The 17,974-nt window shown below is 52.6% G+C and overlaps 1 protein-coding gene across 9 annotated transcripts in view; it reads left to right on the plus strand.

Annotated features, from left to right (window-relative positions):
• Positions 1-17,974, plus strand: part of NPHP4 (nephrocystin 4) — a 184,115-nt gene that overhangs the window by 60,383 nt on the left and 105,758 nt on the right. For 8 of the 9 annotated variants that reach the window (XM_077151501.1, XM_077151505.1, XM_077151504.1 and 5 more), the window contains 3 exons: positions 7,769-7,905; positions 12,884-13,065; positions 13,923-14,049. In XM_077151501.1, coding sequence (XP_077007616.1) covers positions 7,769-7,905; positions 12,884-13,065; positions 13,923-14,049 — 446 coding nt within the window. Of the gene's footprint in view, positions 1-7,768; positions 7,906-12,883; positions 13,066-13,922; positions 14,050-17,974 lie in introns of those variants that run through there. The other variant, XM_077151507.1, reaches the window with a different exon arrangement.

Here is a 17,974-nt window from a genome sequence, read left to right on the forward strand (position 1 = left end):
GGGAACTGCGCACGGCTTGGGGAACTCACTGTTCTGGAGATTCGCAGCTGGTCCAGCTGGTCCAGACTGGGGTACGCTGTGTGTTTGGTCACTGTCGTGGCTCCAGGAGCTGTTCTGTACTGTTTCTGGTTATTTGGTAGTTGCTCTGGAGGACGAACTAAAAATGCGCGCACATTACTAAGCGCCATCTTGGCCCCCCTCATTAGGAAGAATCTTAAACAGAGTTTTCTCTCCTACAGCAGCTGGGGATGCCTGACCTTCTGAGACTCTAGCTTCACTGCTCCCTCCTCACCGTTGGTGATGCTGATTGCATCGATGTTGATTGTAGATAAATGTCCCCGAAGGAGCCAGGCCTGATCTTCCATTCCAGTTTGTATTTCCCTCGGACGGTGAACCCGGCCTCGGGGCCGCCGCTGCTCTGCATCCTGTGAGACGGAAATGGAGGACTGGGGCCACGCGCCCACACCTCTGGGAGGAGGACGAGGGCCTCCGGGGCCGTCCCTGAGGCAGGGCCGTGGAGGAGGGTGGCAGGACGCGAAAGCGAAGACTTTCTCAGTGATACAGGACCAGAACCGTCCGAGGGAACCTCATCGCCGCTGGCAGCCAGGTTTCTCCTTGCCAGTGCGCACTTTGTGAGCGGGGTTTCGTGGCCACCAACCGGGCGTTTCTGGGCAGCTGCTGCCGCCGTGGTTTCATGGCGATGTCGCAAACTGAGAAAGGGGTGCTGTGATTTAGGGGTGCTCCCGCTCCTGCCCGAGGAGTCTGTCCCGCTGCCGCCATCTCGTTCCTGCGGCTCCAGCCGACCCAAAACGCCCCGTCCCGGGAGCAGCTCTTCACGGCGCAGGGCCCTTGGGGCTGTTTTTAGTTGAAGTTTTATTGAGATAGTTCTCAATTCACATACCATCCAGCTGGCAGGGCCGACGGGGCGTCCAGAGTGCAGGGCATGGCTGCCGAGTGGGCCTGTTGGGAGGTCTGGGCCTCCCAGGCCCAGGGAGTAGCACTCGGGCGGCCGAGGTGGAGAGCTGGTGTGGGTGGGGCCGCAGCACCGTGGGTGGGCTCGCCCACTGCTCCCCCTCTGGGCAGCCTGTCACAAATCCTATCTCTTCTCCTGCTTGTTGGGCTCATTGCCCGCATACTCCCCATAGGAACCAGTCCTCCCTCCCACCTTCTCTTGAATGTCCCTCATGTGCCAGGCTCTGGATTTGGGGCTGGGCTGTCCGGGAGTTCAGGAGCCCCACTGACCCCACCAGCCTGACCCTGTCAGCCAGGGTCCACCCCAGCATGCCCCTTCCAGTCCTACCTGATCAGCTCCACCACAGCAGCCAGGCCATATCCCAGCCCGTGCTTACTCCCTGCCGGCTGGCTGACTTCATGACTGTTTCTAAGGCACGCTGCACCCATTCCCACCCCCTTTACTGCTGAGCCGTCTCTGCCGTGTGGACGTCCTCCCTTCCTCCCCTCCTGTCTGGAACAATCCTCTGAAAGCCCTGCCATTATTGCAAGGCTTCCTGGGCATCCAGAGTCTCTTGCAGCTCTAACGTCTTCACCTCGGCTCTAGCCCTGTGTCGTTCCTTTGCTCATACCCTGTAGCGTCCTCTTGGGAGCAGTGTCTCTGTTCACTGTCCCTGCAGTCACTGTTCCTGCATGATGCCATGGCCGGTTTGAGGTACACCAACCTGCTGGGTCCTGGCTTGTGCTGATCATCCTCCCGGGAGGGCCTTTCCCTGGTCTGACTGTGCCCAGGAGCCTTTGTACCCAGGCAGGGAGGGCACTGGGGTCCCGCAATCTGCTCCTGATGCTGGGTGAGGCTGACCCCCCAGCTCTTCTCATCTGTGAGGACAGAGAATTGACTGACTCACTGTTTTTGGCAGGTGATGGCTCCCTCAAACTGGTGTTTTCCAAAGCGGGGCCCTTGGGCCACCTATGTACCAGCCACTCGGGTACTTGTTGTAGAACCTCTCCTAGCCCCCAACCCTGACCTGCTCTCAGAAGGCCCAGGGGTGGAGCTCCAGACTCTGTTTTTTAACAGACCGCACCCAGGCTTCCGGGTGAGGCCTGTGCACCCCAGTGGCTGAGCACCATGGCCTTACCTGACTGTGGGGTCTTTCTCTCAGGCCTTGCTTGCCCCTCCTGTGTCACTTTAGCTCACATCTTCCAGATTGCTCCAAGTTTCGTCCCGTTGGGTCACTGGAGTGACAGTTCAGAGAGCTGGGCCTCTGGACAGTAGGAGTCTCCAGGCAGTGTCCTTGCAGGCCTGACGGCTGCTGAGTTTGGTGTGCCCTGTTCAGACAACGCAGAAGGCAGTTTAAAAATGACAAAACTAATCTTTACTCAATAAATTTGGGAAAAACTCTAAGTTCCTACTTCTAATCTCACTCCCCAGAGATAAGCCCTGTTGATAGTCTGGTATATCTTTCAAGCATCCATTTATTCATTCATTTACTGATTGACTGATTCCACAAACATTTTTTGAGTAGGAACTCTGTGTAGGCATGTGCAGAGTACTGAGAACACAGGATTGAGCTGTTAGCAGATATTTAATAGCCCTTTCTTGAGTGAGTTTAAGTCAGGGGAGACCTTAAGCCTCCAAACCTCAGCCATCAAAAGCAGTAGAAGGTGTTTTGGGATGAATGTGGATTTATGCAAACTCATTTTCTTCCTGCTTCATTCCCTCCTAAACTTAGTTTTCTTTCTGTTTCCCGTTTATGGTGCTCTCCTTATTGAGGTGCATTCCGGGGAATTAAATAGCCTTGGACCCTGAGTGGAAGATGAGGTCCTGGGAGGCTGGGGGGTGGAGTGCTTTGGGGCTGATTGGGGAGCTCTTTGGGGGTGTTTCCAAGTGCTTCACTGAAGACTGGAGGAAGGAGGTTCTTTCTGTTCAGAGTTTGCATTTGCCCCCACACTTTCTCTGCAGTGTGTCTGTGAGAGCCCAGCATAAAACGGGTTGTTGTAAAGTTGGGCTGTGTTTTCCCATAGGAGCAATGCTGTTACTGGGAATTGCATTCCTAGCCAAAGACTTGGCAATGCAAAAGTTAACTGCTCTGCCTGGTTACCGAGCACGAAGGCTCCAGTTCCGCCACGGTGGAGGTGCGCTCTGCAGAGGCAGGGCCTGTCCTGATTGTGGCTGTTGATTGGATGAATGAATCATCATTTCAGGTTGGGAAATCATACTCCAGGTGTGACGGGAGGCGTGGCTGGGAGAAGAGACTGAGACGGAGGTGGAGGCAGAGGCTGGGGGCCTGTGGTGAGGGCCAGCTCCACTGCCTGGCCGCAACGTGGCCTTGGGCACTGCCCTGACCTCTCCAAGCTGCTGCTGCTTCCCTGCATAAAATGGCTTCTCACGGAGGGGGCCATTCCTGTCTGGGGAGGCCCAGGAAGTGTCAGCTATTTTTGCATCATGAAAGGTCTTTCTTGAATTAAGCCCAAACCAGCCTTTGTCGAATTGAGCCAAAATCAGTTTTGGCTGAAGCTTGTGCCCTATGGCTGTCTGCTGGAGGGGTCTCATCTGCCTTCCTGGCCTCCCAGGCCCCTCAGGTCTGGAAGGTTCTGCCCACTACAGATCCCACTACAGAGAGGCTCCTCGGCCTGGAGCCCGCTCTGCATCAAGGACTCCTGGCCGTGGGAGGCTGGTGAAGCCCGTCCTGCTTTCTTTGTGGTGTACTGTGACGAGACTCGCCCCCCGCTCTCTGTGCAGACTGGCACCGACCTTCTTGTGGCTATTCGTTGTAGCTCCTGGGCCTGGGGCCTATGGACCCCTCGCCACTGCGTGGCTGTGTCCGCAGGGCCTGGCTCCTGCCCAGCCTGGGCAGCCCCAGTGGCCCAGTCGGGCCCCCGAAGCACCAAAATGACCTTTCCCTAAGTGCGATCGGTCTGGAAAGTGGTCTCGGCCCACCCCCATTTCAGTTTCTATTCTTTAGTCATCAAGGGGCTGGGTGACACAATGAGATGGTTACTCTTTCAAACACCAAGAGGTTCCATTTCAGTACAGCCTGCAGCATTAGCACATGCCAGAGTCCACCTGCCTGCCGGCTGTCTGCCCACACCCCTCAGGCGTGTGCCGGCACTCCTCACCACTGCCCCGCACATAGAAAGGCTCACATTTTTAAGCACTTTTAAAGTTCGGTTATTCACTGTTGTCAGTGCAGGCACTGTACTAACCTGGTCCCTACGGCAGCGCTGTGGAGTGGGCACTGTCACCTTTCTCTGCAGGGATGTGAGGTCACTGGCCAGGGCCACAGGCAGAGCCAGCTTTCGTGGCCGAGCCTCCAGGAGGGCTGTGCCGTTACCCTCCGCCCGCCCCTCTCTCTGTGTCAGGATGTGCCATGCACCACCGCCTGCCATACCAGGGACTCAGCCCTCCCCTGTAGGCAGTGTGGTCATCCAGGGAAGTGCTGCTGAGATGGGGTGAACTGCTTCGCACCCTTCGATCCTGGCCCTTCTCACAGTGGCTGTGTCCGGGAGGCCGCCTGGCCTGCCTTCCTCCACTCGGAGGCGGCTGCGTTCTCTGGCTCAGCTCCCTCTTGGGCTCTCCACCTGCTGGACTTGGAGGGCTGTGGGCTTCCAAAGCCGGGTGCTGGCGTCTCCTGTTCCCATGAGCTGGCCTTCTGCTGTGCTCTGGGTTGCTGTCTGGACAGGACACTCTGTCCTCCCCACTATCCCCCGTTTTCCTTCTTCTCCTTTTCCTATAGTCTGCTCCCCTGCCTTGAGCTTTCATGTTGAGCGTTTTGGCTCTTGTGCGTTTAAGAACCAGCAAGTGCGTGGCTTTTCTTCCAGTCAGGAGTCGTAGGATGTTGGGGAAAGTAGCTGATTTTGTTTTTTCCTACTATTTTCATTGCAGCCTGCAGAAGGGAGGAAATTTTGTTTGTCTTCTCACTGTCCGAGGTGCTCTTGAGCACTGAGCAGCTTCTGGCTTGGGGGCCGTGTAGACTCGCGGAGGGCTGCCTGCCTGGCTAGCCCAGTAGGGCAGGGGCTTTCCTGTAAGGAGCTCCAGTGCTGTGATGGGCAAGGCAGAGGAAGGCACGGCTGTCGCCTTTATGGTTTTGTAAAATATTGAGTTAAAATTGAAGGCAGGTTAGCACTGTGTGGTACTTTCCCACCCCCTCGGCAGAAGGTAAGATGCTGAGGCAGATTCAATTTGGGGGCTGCCTTTGTGGCTTGGTGTTAGGGACCACCAGGGCAAAAGGGCCAGTCCATCTGCCTGTGTACATTCCGTGGGCGACAGCAGGGCCATGGTGAGTGGGTGCCCTGGGGTCAGGGACTGCCTGTGGTGACTGGGGAGCCAAGTGAGGGGTGCTGTGAGACTGCCCTGGTCTCTAGGCCGAGAATGTGGGGACAGGAGGTACAGGGGTCTCACCAGGGCCGCCAGAACTCTAGGGCCACTGCTTCCCTCCTGCCGAAGCCAGAGGTGGAGAGGGGGCCTCATCCCTGGAGCCCTCCACTCCTGAGTGCTCAGGCCTCCTGCTTTTGGACCAGATTTAGCCCAGGGGTCAGGGGTTTTGCTGCAGGGAAGAACAGAGTGGTTCTGTGGATGCTAGTAAGCCTGTCATCAGAGCTTTCAGAGAGTTGCACACTGCCAACAGAGGGAATGCTGCAAGCCGGAGCTGGGTGAAAAGGCCCATCCTTCCTCTGACAGTGCTGAAGTAGCTCGCAGAGAGGTGCTTTTGCATTTGCTCTTTTATTTTGAATACAATAAATTAATTTGGAGGATGCAATTAGTTTATGCTTACTAGAAATGTAGAATCTGCAGAAATAAAGAGGTTTTCCTTTACTTTTCCCCCCACTTTTTCCTTTTCTCAATCTGCTTGACCCATGGATGCTTGGCAAGGATTTGGGCCCCCTTTAGCTCTTCTTGTCCACCTGCTTTGTGGTCAACCCTCCCATCATTCATCTTGGGGTGTCACCGAGCATCGGGGGCCACCACAGCTACCCTGCCTGCCTCCCACTTTCAACTCTCCACTAGGCCCAGAGAGGTCCTGCCTGTCTCCTCTGAAATTCTGCAGGGACCAGTCACACTGCTTGGCACCTGTCAGGCTGTTCTGGCTGGGGTGGCCTGGGTGCTTTCGTCCCTGCTGCTAGGGAAGGTGGACGGTTCAGCTGTGGCTCCTTCCTTTACACAGCCTGGAGTATGCACCCTGACTCCCCTTGAACCAGAGTGGGTGAAGTGTGCTGGCTTTCTCCTGCCTGCCCTCCCTGCCCTGTTCTTTTTCTGACTGCAGCTAAGCCCCTGGTGGGTACAGGGCATGGCCCCGTGCTGGGCAGGAGCCTGCGGTTCAGGGTGGGCCCCAGATACATGATGACAAGTGGCTGAAGGTTGGACTTTACTCATTCCTGCACATTTAACTGCTGCTTGTTCATCAACTGGCCTACTTTAAACATTTTTAAAAAAAGTATGAAATTAACGCACGCTTTCTTAGAAGCAGCCAGTGTAGACATGTTTGCAATGGGAAGAATACAGAAAACCATAGAGAAGGAAATAATCTGTTATTATCACTTGCAGCTATACATGTAAATGTATTTATTTGTCAATAAAATTGGCATCTGGTGGAATATATAGTTTTATATGCTACTCTTTTTACCTATAATACCATGATTACTTTTCTATCATTAAAAGATCTTTGAAAATATATTTGTTTTCATTTTATGCATGAACAATACAGTCTATTTAACATTATTCTATTGCTGAACATTTGGTTTTCATTTTTCTCTTGTAAGTGATGTTCCAATGGACAGCTTTGCACGTAACTCTTTACCTCCATCTTTGATTATTTTCTTTGGCTGGATTGATGAAAGTGGAGTTCCTGGGGCAGGAGATGGCTAGAGATGCTGTGAAGGCCCTTGATACGTATGAAGGCAAGAACAAACCTGCTCTCATCCATCCCGATTTAGAACCTCCCGGCTTGGTAACAGTGTTCTTTTCACTTCAGTTTTGTCAACACTGAGTTTTACCTCTTTTTTTTTTTTTTAATTTTTGGAATTGGCTTTTAAACTCTTAAGACCTTGTATCTAAATATATTTAAATAATTATTAAAACTCAGGAAGAGACAGAGATAGTGAGGGAAAGTAAGGTCAGGTGCCATAGGGTTATGCGGTGATGAAGAAACAGGTGGCTTTTCCTTCCTCCTTCTGCCTGCATCTTTGTCCCAGAGCTCCTGCAAAGGGCATTTAAACAGACCTGGCTTCCTCACTCTCTTGGCCCTCATCTGTCATGGACCTGCCCTGTGCCAGGCACTGATCTAGATGCTAGAGGCTACTGCCCACTCCCCTCCCTGAGGAGCCTGACACATGCCTCTCGGTCAGAATGGGGACTTCTGTGGAGCCGAGCCCAGTTGGTATTCTTGTTGTTCCCTGATGGGCTCAGGTATGTCTCAGGTGGTTCGAGGTAAACTCAGTAGAAGTGACATAGTTGGCTGTGTTCTCGCTCAAGAGGAATTGAGTGATGAAGGGAAACTAAGCTGAAGGGGAGCAGATGCTGCTTTGCACTTTGTATCCTGTGTTCTTTGAATTCCTGAATTATAAAATTTGTTCTTGGAGGAAATTTTGGGTGGAAGTTGGACTACAAGTGAAATTTGCATTTGTTTGCTCAATTCAGTGGTCTGTGTGAAACCAGGAGGGTTGTAATTTAGTGTTCTGTCCGAGTGGTGGGCTCAAGCTTTCTTTTCTACCCATGGATCCCACCGTCCACGGCCTGAGACCCTGGACAGGTGGGAGTCCCCTGGCTGCCTCTAGTTGTCTTTCCAGGGCTGACCCACCTGCGGCCCTCTTGTTTCAGGTGACATCCTTCGGAAGCCTCGCCTGCAGAAGCCTGTCACGTGCTACTTGGATGATGTGTTCTTCATCCTGTATCCGTCTCTTGAGAAGTTTGAGGAAGAGCTTCTGGAGCTCCTTGTCAGCGATCGCGTCCGGGAGGTACGGTCTCATTCCAGGGCAGCTCTGTAAAATCTGCACTGCTGGCGCCTGATGCAGTGAGGATGGGTGGTCGGCCACTGGCGGCCTATCCTCCTGCCCCCCTTTGTATGGCTGAAGAGGGGCACCTCTTCTGTGCAGTCAAGGGACCTCACGCTCAGCCATTTCCTCTGGAGACCCCTGCCGCGCCACCCGTCTGTTGACTTAGCTTAGATGACGACAGAGGTCCTGCACCCAGGTCTGGACTGGTCCTCATTTTAATAGGAGTTATTCTGTATATTTGTTAATTTTTAAAATTTCCCCAGTAGTGACATATACACAACACAAAACTTCCCATTTTAGCCACTTTTACATATTTAATGGGACTTACATTCATAACGCTGTGCTCCACATCATCCCAAACAGAAACTCTGTCCCCTTTAAGCATTAACTCCCCATTGCCGTGTTCTAGTTTGCAAGCTGCCACAATGCGATATACCTGAAACAGAGTGGCTTTTAAAAAGGGGACTTTATTAAATTGCAAGTTTACAGTTCTAAGGCCATAAAAATGTCCAAATTAAGGCAAGGCCATAGAAATGTCCAAATTAAGGGCATCTGGGGAAAGATACCTTTGTTCAAGAAGGCTGATGATGTTTGGGGTTTCTGTCTCAACTGGAAGGGCACATGGCGGTGTCTGCTAGCTTTGTCTCTAGGAATCTTCAGAGCCCCGGGGCTCTGTCCATTCTGTTGGCTCTGTTGGTTCTGGCAGCTCCTGTCATTCCTGACTCTCTCCAAAATGTTTCTTCTTTTAAAGGATTCCAGTAAACTAATCAAGATGCATCTGGAATGGGTGGAGTCACATCTCCATCTAATCAAAGTTAATACCTATAATTGGGTGTGTCACATCTTCCTGGAGAAAATCTAAAGTTTCCAACCTACAGTATTGAATCAGGATTAAAAGAAATGGCTCCTCCTATAAGATTGGATCAGGGTTGAAACATGGCTCTTCTGGGGTATATAATAGATTCAAACCAGCATGCCCACTAAGCTCTGACTTACTGTCTCCATGGATTTGCTTATTCTAGAGATTCCATGTAAGTGGAATCATACAGTATTTGTCCTTTTGTGTCTGGCTTATTTCACTCACTGTGGTGTCTTCATTCCATTTTATGGCTGAGTAATATTTCATTGTGTGGACAGACCCCAGTCTGTTTGTCTGCTCTGCTGCTGATGGAGGCCTGGGTTCTTTCCACTGGCTGTTGGGAATAGGCTGCTATGAACAGAGGCCGACTTTTCAGGTCAACATTAATTTTGATTTATTTTGAAACAGTTCCTCATTTAAAGTAAATAGAATCACTAAATGGACACAGGGAAACCCATAAAATAATCTACTAAGGACATTTTTGAGGATATATGGCTCATTTCTAGGAGATGATTAGAAATCCCAGCCCTTTTGTCTGTCCAGCCATCTGCTCAGGGGCTTCCTCTCACCTCCCGGTGATGTCATGCGTCATTTGCTCTGAAATTCACTCAGGAGTCTTCTGTGGTTCTGAAGTGCTCTGCCAGGGGTCACATGGGGACATGGGGATTTACGGGGGTGGGAGGTGGCAACCTGCAGGCCTGCTGTGACCCAGTGTGACCCCCCCCCCCACATGCCAGCCCGTGGAGCAGTTCCACTGCTGGCGCCCTCCCTCCTGTGCAGGACACACTCTGCTGCTTTCTCTGCTGTGCCGTTCCAGCAGTGATGCTGTTGTTTTGCAGTTATTTTTGTTTTGTTTACTTTATTTTTTGTTTGTTTGGGACTTGCAGTTTTAAAGACACTCAGTTGTGTGAGATTGTCTCTAGGGTTCTTTTCACCTCTAATGATGAGGATTCTAATAGTCTTTCTGTATAGAAGCTTGTTTATATGTCACAGGACTCTTGGAAGAAACTTTGCACGTTTGGGGGACTTATTGTTTTTTTCCCTTTCATCTGGGAAAACTGGGCTGTTTGTTAAACTCACAAATCTGCTGGCATGTAGCCTCTCCATCCCCAGCTCTTCTCTTCCCAGCAGAGGTGGGAGTGGAAGTGTGAGATGCTCTGTAGTCTGTTTTTTTTCCTCTGTGCCATGAGCACATCGCCTCCTTGCTAGCTCCTTTGCTGGTTGAGACTGGAGGAGGCCACCTCCAGATGGGAAGAGAAAAGGCCACTCCTGTCTGTTGTCTCAGTCACAAAAGTCACCCTAGGGAGTGAGGATGACAGCGCCTTCCTGTCCACCCCTCCCAGGACAGGGGGGAGTCTTCACTTTCTGACTTTTGAAACAGAAAGACATTTCACTAGCAGAAGGCTGAGAAACTGATGTGGTCTACATCTCAGTATTACTTGATGCTATCTTTATTTCTTACTTTTTTATTGTGAAATATATCATACCTACAGAAAAGCATGTAAAATATTAAACGCACAGTGTTATGAAGTATTATGAAGGGAGCCCCTTGTAACTAGCACTTGTGAAGCCTCCCACGGTCTCTTCCTCTCGCCTTGCTCCCCTAAGCCAGGACTTATAGTCACCTCCACTGTGCTGTCCTCTATGTTTTGACCACTTTCAGATAAGCACCCCTAAACAATAAGGATGTACCTGGTTTCGACCTTTATTTAAATGAAGTCATACTTTTTCATTTATTGTTCGTTTCTTTGGCTCAGCCTGATGCCACTTGTGGTCGGTGAGCTCGAGTCCACCTTTGTTGTGCAGGCTTCCTCTGGGGAGGGCACCATGACTTTTTTACCCCATTCTTCTGTTGATGGGTGTCTGGGCTGCTCTCGGATTTTGGCCATTGTGGCCCTGTGACTTTCTTGTACGTGTACCCTGGTCTTGCTTAGCAGAATCTTGAGTGCTGGAAGGGGCTCGCTGAAATCCTCGTGTCTCTGCACAAAGCAGATGCTGAGCTGGGGTCTGGCTAGTCTAGGTGCCCCATGTGGTCTTTCACCTCCATTGGTGCCCCACGGGGTCCCTGGTCCCCAGCAGCCAGGACAGGAGGAACCAGAGAGGGAACAAATGCGGGAGGCTGGTCTGGGTTTGCTACATCCCAGTGGCCAAGGTGGATCTCATGGCCAGGCTGCGTTCCTGGAGGCTCTGGGGCTGGGGGTGAGTGGGCTTTCGATGGCTCTGCTGCCTGGGTGGTGAGCTCCGGTCGGAGCAGTTAGCGGCCACGACTCTGCTGAGTTTCAGAGTCCATTTCTTAGCGAGCAGAGTTCGGAGACTGTCGTATGATAAATAGGCTGCTTTCCTTGATTGGTGGCTTTGGATGATTTTTTGGGGGTGCTTCTTTTATTACTTCTCCTGTTAGAAGCTGGGGAGGAGGACGCTAAGGAAGTGCCAGTTGCCTGTGCTCCTCGGAGGTCTCGGAGAATATTTTATTTTTTGCTGCATAGTCAGGGTAGTCTTTCAAAAAACCCAAGTCTGCTAGTTTTTCTTCCTGTGTCCCCTGCAGCCGACTTCTCACTACCCCTGGACTGGCAGCTAGATTCTTGCCTTCGTGCTAGATGCTACCCGAGGCCACCTCTGCCCCTGCTGGAGCCTGTCTGCACTGCTCCTTGGGCCTTTGTTGGGTGGGGATGGACTTGCTGGTTCCCGGCCTCAGTCTCACTTCCTCCGCACTCTTCCTCCGTGCTTCCTCTTGGCTGTCAGGCCTGGTGCCAACCCAGCTGCCTGGAGAGAACCCCCTACTGGTCTAGCAGAGGGTGCTCTTTGCCCTGGGCGCCCCGGGACCACCCCCCCCCCCAGAGCGCCTGGCTGCTGGGCTCTGTGTCCGACTGACCACGGACCCCCCCCCCCCCCACCACCGTCTTGACCAGGAGCTCCACCAGGATGGAACCTGACTTTGTTCTCGTCATGCTCGTGGGCTTGGGCTGGTGCCGGGCACAGAGCAGGCGTTTGGTACTCATGTGTCGTGTGTGAGTGACTCAGTCCGTCGGGACCCATTCCAGTTGTCCACGGACTATTAGTGAATTGTCATCTATTTCTGAATATAAAGGCCATCTGGAGATGGACTTGTTTTGCTTTGTATGCGTTCTTGAAAATGTAGTTCCACTTATTATGGTCGTATATGAATCATAAAAACGAAGCAGAGAATAGGATTCAAATAGAAGCATGCATTTTCTTGGTGTAGCTCCTGCTGTTTTCTTATTGCTCAGAGTGGATTGCGTGAGGGTAGAGATGTTTTAAGGGTATCATTGTGGAATTTTTTACATTCCCATGAAAATCATATTGACTATGTATTTTTACTATCTTTGCATTTTTGTTCCTATCCAGCGGGCAGATTCTCCACCTCTGTCGCGTTGTTTTCATTACCCAAAGGCTATTAGGCTGAATTAGGTCCATTCACCTTGACAGAGGACAGTGAAGAAAACCTGAAAACTCAAGGATCATTTAGCAAAGATCACATGATTTCATAAACAACAGTAGTTTGGAGGAATACCCTAGGTCACTTGTTAGATGCCTGTATGTTTTTTGTTAAGATGAAACACTTAAATATCCAACGATCACTTTGAGGCAGATTCCATTTTTATTGGTTTATGGCCTAGTCCCCCCACCTGCCCGTCCTCCCCAGGTCCAAGTCTCCGGGTGCAGGAGGCGGGATGGGTGTGTTGGGACCTGCAGTGGGGGACGTGGGCTCCCGGCGACCTGGGCCCAGTTGTGGGGCTGACGTGCCTGTCAGAATCGTCCACTCGGCCTCGGGCACCTAGAGCCAGAGTTGGGGGCTCCAGCGTCAGAGTCAGGGTGTGGAGAAAGTAATTGTGCTGTAAAGATCAAGCTTTTATCACAAACCCAAACTTCTAGAAAAGGCTGTGAGGCCAGCCAGGCATGATTGGATTGCTTATTGTCATTTCCTTGGACTCGCCTTGACCAAGCACCATCTGATCTGGCCATGTTTACACTTCCTGCCTTCCGGGGGCTCTTCTGGGGGGGGGGGAGGCGCCCCTTTTCCTTGGCCCGGAGGCTCACTGCGGCGCGTGTCTCCTGCAGGGCAGCAGCCCCTGGGCCGGCTGCGCGCTGGAGGTACTGGAGCGGCGCCTGCGCGTGGGCGTGCACAATGGGCTGGGCTTCGTGCAGAAGCCCCATGTCGTGGGCCTGGTGCCCGAGGCAGAGGTGGCGCCCACCCACTCTGCCAGCTTCAGCAGGAAAGCCGGCTCCTCCCTGAAGGCCAGGTAAATCGGGTACCAGGTCCCAGCCCTCATGGGAATAGAGGGTGGGTGGGCGGAGCAGCGACGGATGGAGATGGAATCCTGCTCTCAGGCACGGGGGCTGGGGCTGGGGCCCTGCGGTCTTGGCAGCCTCTCCTGTTGTCTCTAATGGCCTCTTGCTAAGATGTCCATGCTGGGGACACATCTCAGGGTCGTAGCTTTGGGGGAGACAGAAGCCTCTTCTCACGCTGTGACAACTTTGTGGTTTCTGGCAGCTGAAGGTCCATAGAGACTCCTAACCTCCTCCTGTGTCCCTGTGATTAGTTTTCTCATGTGACGGAGAACCAGAGTGGAGAAAGCCCACTGCTGTGTTCACCCCAGGCCTAGGCCTCCCTGGGTAGCTGTTACAGGCACCCAGTGTTCTCTTTTCTATCCTGAGGCCGGCAGAGGCCAGTGTCCTCCCAGTAGGCCTGCCCTGGAAGGGCCACGTCCCTCTTCTCTGTTGTACTTCCTGGCGACATGGCCATGTCAGTCCATCTTCCTGCTAGAAGCTTGGGCAACTTGGAAATTTTTTTGTGTGTGACCCTTAAAAGTCCCTGGCTTGGGGGTGGGCCACCGTGACTCAGCAGGCAGAGTTCTTGCCAGCCACACCAGAGACCTGGGTTCAATTCCCGGTGCCTGCCCATGCGAAAAAAACAAGAGTCCCTGGATTGGGGATGATGTCCCTGAGGAGCTCGGCAGCAGGGCCCCGGCAGGCTCACTAGCCCAGCAGCTGCTGCAGGGGTTCCAGGTATCCTGGGGTTCCCTTGTGACTTCACTGATGAGGGGGTGGGCGCTTGGACCACCGCTGTGACTGCTCCCACGTTCTGTTTCTCACCCAGCTCCGGAAGCCAAGCTCTGGTTTTCAGAAGCCGCCTTCGACTCCCGGAGATGGTCAGTCACCCGGCGTTTGCTGTCATCTTTCAGCTGGAGTACGTGCTCAGCTCTCCTTCGGGACCGGACGGCAGCGTAAGCACAGTTCTGTGTTCAGGGCTCACCAGCGATGGGCCCCTGGCTGGCAGCACCGTCTGCAGTGCTGTCGTTGTTATGAGCAAAGTAGATGACAAGAGCGGGACATGTTCTAGGAAAGACCTCCTGCCGCTGTGGTGGCTGGCCCTGCTGGCTGATGGCCACAGGGAGCACTCAAAGGGCGCCACGCTTCCTGGGGCACAGGGCATGATCATCTGGTCGGTGACTATTGTGAAGCAGTGGGGCCACTTTAATGTAGTTTCCATACGACAGTAAGTGTAGTGAAGCTGGAATACGTGCATGTGGTCAAGATTTCTTAGTGGGAACTTGATACATGCAACTGAGAGTGAGAACTTGTAGGGTTCAGCTGGAGGAAATATAACATAGACAGTTCTATATCATTAATGTAGATTCACCAGAAAACCCAAATCATGCCATTCTTAAGACACAGGTTTATGTCAAGTTAATTATGAAATTTAAAAAGCCTAAATGGTATCTTTTGAGGTGATCTTGTCTGTGCCAGTTACTGGGAAGGTCTCGTTACAGCTTAGGAAGGAGTGTGAGGAACTGAGGAGTGAAAGGGTCAGCCTGAGGACGAGGGTGGGGGTCAAGGCCTGTGGTATGGAAGGGTCAGGGCCCGTGGTGAGGCGGGGTCAAGGCCTGTGGTGTGAAAGGGTCAGGGCCTGTGGTGAGGAGGGGTCAGGGCCTCTGGTATGGAAGGGTCAGGGCCCGTGGTGAGGAGGGGTCAGGGCCTCTGGTATGGAAGGGTCAGGGCCTGTGGTATGGAAGGGTCAGGGCCCGTGGTGAGGCGGGGTCAAGGCCTGTGGTGTGAAAGGGTCAGGGCCTGTGGTGAGGAGGGGTCAGGGCCTCTGGTATGGAAGGGTCAGGGCCTGTGGTGTGGAGGGGTCAGGGCCTCTGGTATGGAAGGGTCAGGGCCCGTGGTGAGGAGGGGTCAGGGCCTGTGGTGTGGAGGGGGGTGTTGGGAAGCCTTGAAGGGCGAATGGCCAGGCGGGTACCTCGGGCGCTGCCCCGTGGGCTTGCGGGTGGCCTTGGAGTTGGCCCCGGAGCTGAGCGGTTGGCGAAGGACCCCGCGTTGCCCGGCACCGCCTTGGCGCTCGCCGTGGGGCATATCTCTCCAGGAACCTCATGCACATTTAGGTGGTGTCTCCTCGAGAACGTTCGTGGTAATTGTGCGCACGAAGCCTGCGTGCTGAAGCCCGCGTGTGACACGCCTAGCCGATGGCCGTGGTGTGGCAGCCCCGCCATGTTGAGGTCACAGGAGTAGTTCCTGAATGCTCTCAGATGTGGCGGGGTTTGCTTGTCATCAAGTGCACTCTCTTCGGTACAGTCTGCAAAGGAAGTGTCCCAGTGCCTGAAATGATTTTCCACGCAAATAACTTGAGCACTGAAAATGTGTTAAGCGTTCAGTTGGTGAAACCCAAATCAAAGCCTTCCCGACACGAACCAGGCTGACTGCTGCAGAAGGAAATGCCAGTGACTGTGCATTCGGCCTCGGTCCTTTCCCCGAGGGGTCTGTGTATGTGACACAGGGACATGAGCCCAGGGCCCTCACTGGAAGGTCAGGGCTTGGCCTTGGGGCATTCACACCTCATCGTGCTCCTGGTGAGGACCCTCATTCTTCAGTTGGGGAAAGGCCTTTCAAACCTGTTTTTGCATTCGGGTTGAAAAATTTTTCCTTCCTTTCTCTTTACTTTTTAGAAAAGCTGTGATGGAATATTTCAAACGTGTGAAAACTAGACTGGATCCTATAATAACTTGCCACCCGCCCAGTAGTTTCAACAATCTCCAACTTCATAAACAGCCTTGTCTCATCTCCGTCTTCAAACACAACCATTTTTAATTATTTTGAAGCCAATTCCAGACATCATTTCACCTATAAGCATTTCAGCATGTACATGTCTCTATTAAAAACAAACCAGCTTTTTATTGTGGGAAATTTTAGACATCTTCAGAAGGAAAGAAGCCTGTGGTGAGCCTCATGTGTGCCCTTCACCCGCCTCCCCCAGCCCCCAGCTCCCGGCCCTCTGCCCGCCTCCCCCAGCCCCCAGCTCCCGGCTCTCTGCCCAGCTCCCCCAGCCCCCAGCTCCCGGCCCTCTGCCCAGCTCCCCCAGCCCCCAGCTCCCCCAGCCCCCAGCTCCCGGCCCTCTGCCCAGCTCCTGGCTCTCTGCCCAGCTCCCCCAGCCCCCAGCTCCCCCAGCCCCCAGCTCCTGGCCCTCTGCCCAGCTCCCTCAGATCGTTCTCGCAGCGCCTGGGCATCCACCACTTCAGCCCCACATGCTTCAGTGAGTACCTTGAAAGCTGGGGACTCAGAGATACAACTTTAGTATCATGATCACAACAAAAAATTAACAGAAATTTCTTGATATGAAATACCCAGTCAGCTTGGGTGTGTGTTTCTCGACTATATAATCAGAAATAGACACGCCAGAAACGTGCACTTTTACCAGGAAAGTGGTTTCTGAAGGAAGTCTTCCCGAGCAGGGGGTCCTGTGCGTTCCCAGCTCCGTGGTGGTCTGTGCAGCTTGTGTCTGGTGCTGATGTGTTGAGGGCGGCCTCGCTGTCTTCATGTTTGAAGCATAAGTATCATGGCAAGGAATTATTCTTAAAATTACTTGAATTTACTAAAACTTGGAATTACAGATGTGTTGGGAAGGTTTCTTGAGATCTTCCCAAGGTGAAAATACCCCTGCCCTCCTCTGGAGCGTGGCCCATGTCCCCATCAGGTCACCCCTTGATGGATTACGTGAGGTTTTTGCAATTAAAGTCTCCTGAGGCAGGCAGGTTTTGGCTGAGGTTTTTTTTGGCAGGGGGTGCATGGTCTGGGAATTGAACCCGGGTCTCCCACCTGGAAGGTGGGCATTCTAACCATTGAACTACCCGTGCACCCCTTGGCTGAGTTTTGAGCCACGTGTCAATAAAAGTGGAAGGTTTAAACTTGGGGTTGCTGGAGAGAAGACAACCTGGTGCAGCAGCTTCTTGCTTGAGCTGGGCTCCTCTTACAGTTTGTAAAAAGATATCGACTCACTTTTGGGGGACAGTTTTTCTTTGCCTCTATCATTTTTTTGGTTTAGCTTGCTCCCATCAGATTCCAAATCTTGGAGACTGGATCTTCATCTCATTTTGGTTTTGGCCCAGGATCTTGGGGGGCTGCGTTTAACATTTCACATCGTGTATGTTAGCGTAAAGCTTGGGGTTTCTCATGGTAAAATGACTTGTCTCCTAATTTGCTGTGTCTCAGCCTGGGGCCCCGGCTCCGGTGGGGAGCTTCTTTGAGTCCTGGTGATGCTGTTTCCTTCTGTGAGAATGAGGCAGTGGCTTCCACTCTAGGCCCAAACAAGGCCTCAGAAAAAGCTGGCTCTGCTTCACGTTTTTGTGGGTTCCTTTTGCTCTATTAACCTTATAAGCTGTTGGTTAAACACGGAGCTGAGCTCCTCTTTTAAATTTCTTTTGGAGATAAGATTTGTAGCTAGGAGACTGTCATAGAATGGGAAGGTGCTTTAAAAACTGATCCCCTTACTCAGAAGCTTGCTAGGTTTTCCACTTTGAAAGCCAGCCAGAACTTCTTGCCTCTGGTTGATCATTTCCTCCAGGAAATTATCTGAGGAGCCGTCCTGTTCCCTTGCTGATTTGATAGGTGCTCAGTCTGTTAGAGTCCAGGTCAGCGGGGCCTTTGCAGTGTGCTCCCTGGGGGCTCACAAGCAAGCCGAGCCCCACCATCCCTGGGAGCAAGCCAGGTGGAGTCCTGGGAATGGGCAGTGAAGGCCCTGCAGGCCTGCCGACTGAGTGGCCCCACTTGTGTGTGTGCAGGTTTGCCTCTTACTCAGTGTGCTAGTCATTGCTCCTGTGGTTACTAGAAGCAGGAGCCCGGTTCAATCAGCTGAAGCACCAGAAAGGAGAGCTGCTG

This window comes from Tamandua tetradactyla, chromosome 2, assembly GCF_023851605.1.
Source record: "Tamandua tetradactyla isolate mTamTet1 chromosome 2, mTamTet1.pri, whole genome shotgun sequence".
Lineage (NCBI taxonomy): Eukaryota > Metazoa > Chordata > Mammalia > Pilosa > Myrmecophagidae > Tamandua > Tamandua tetradactyla.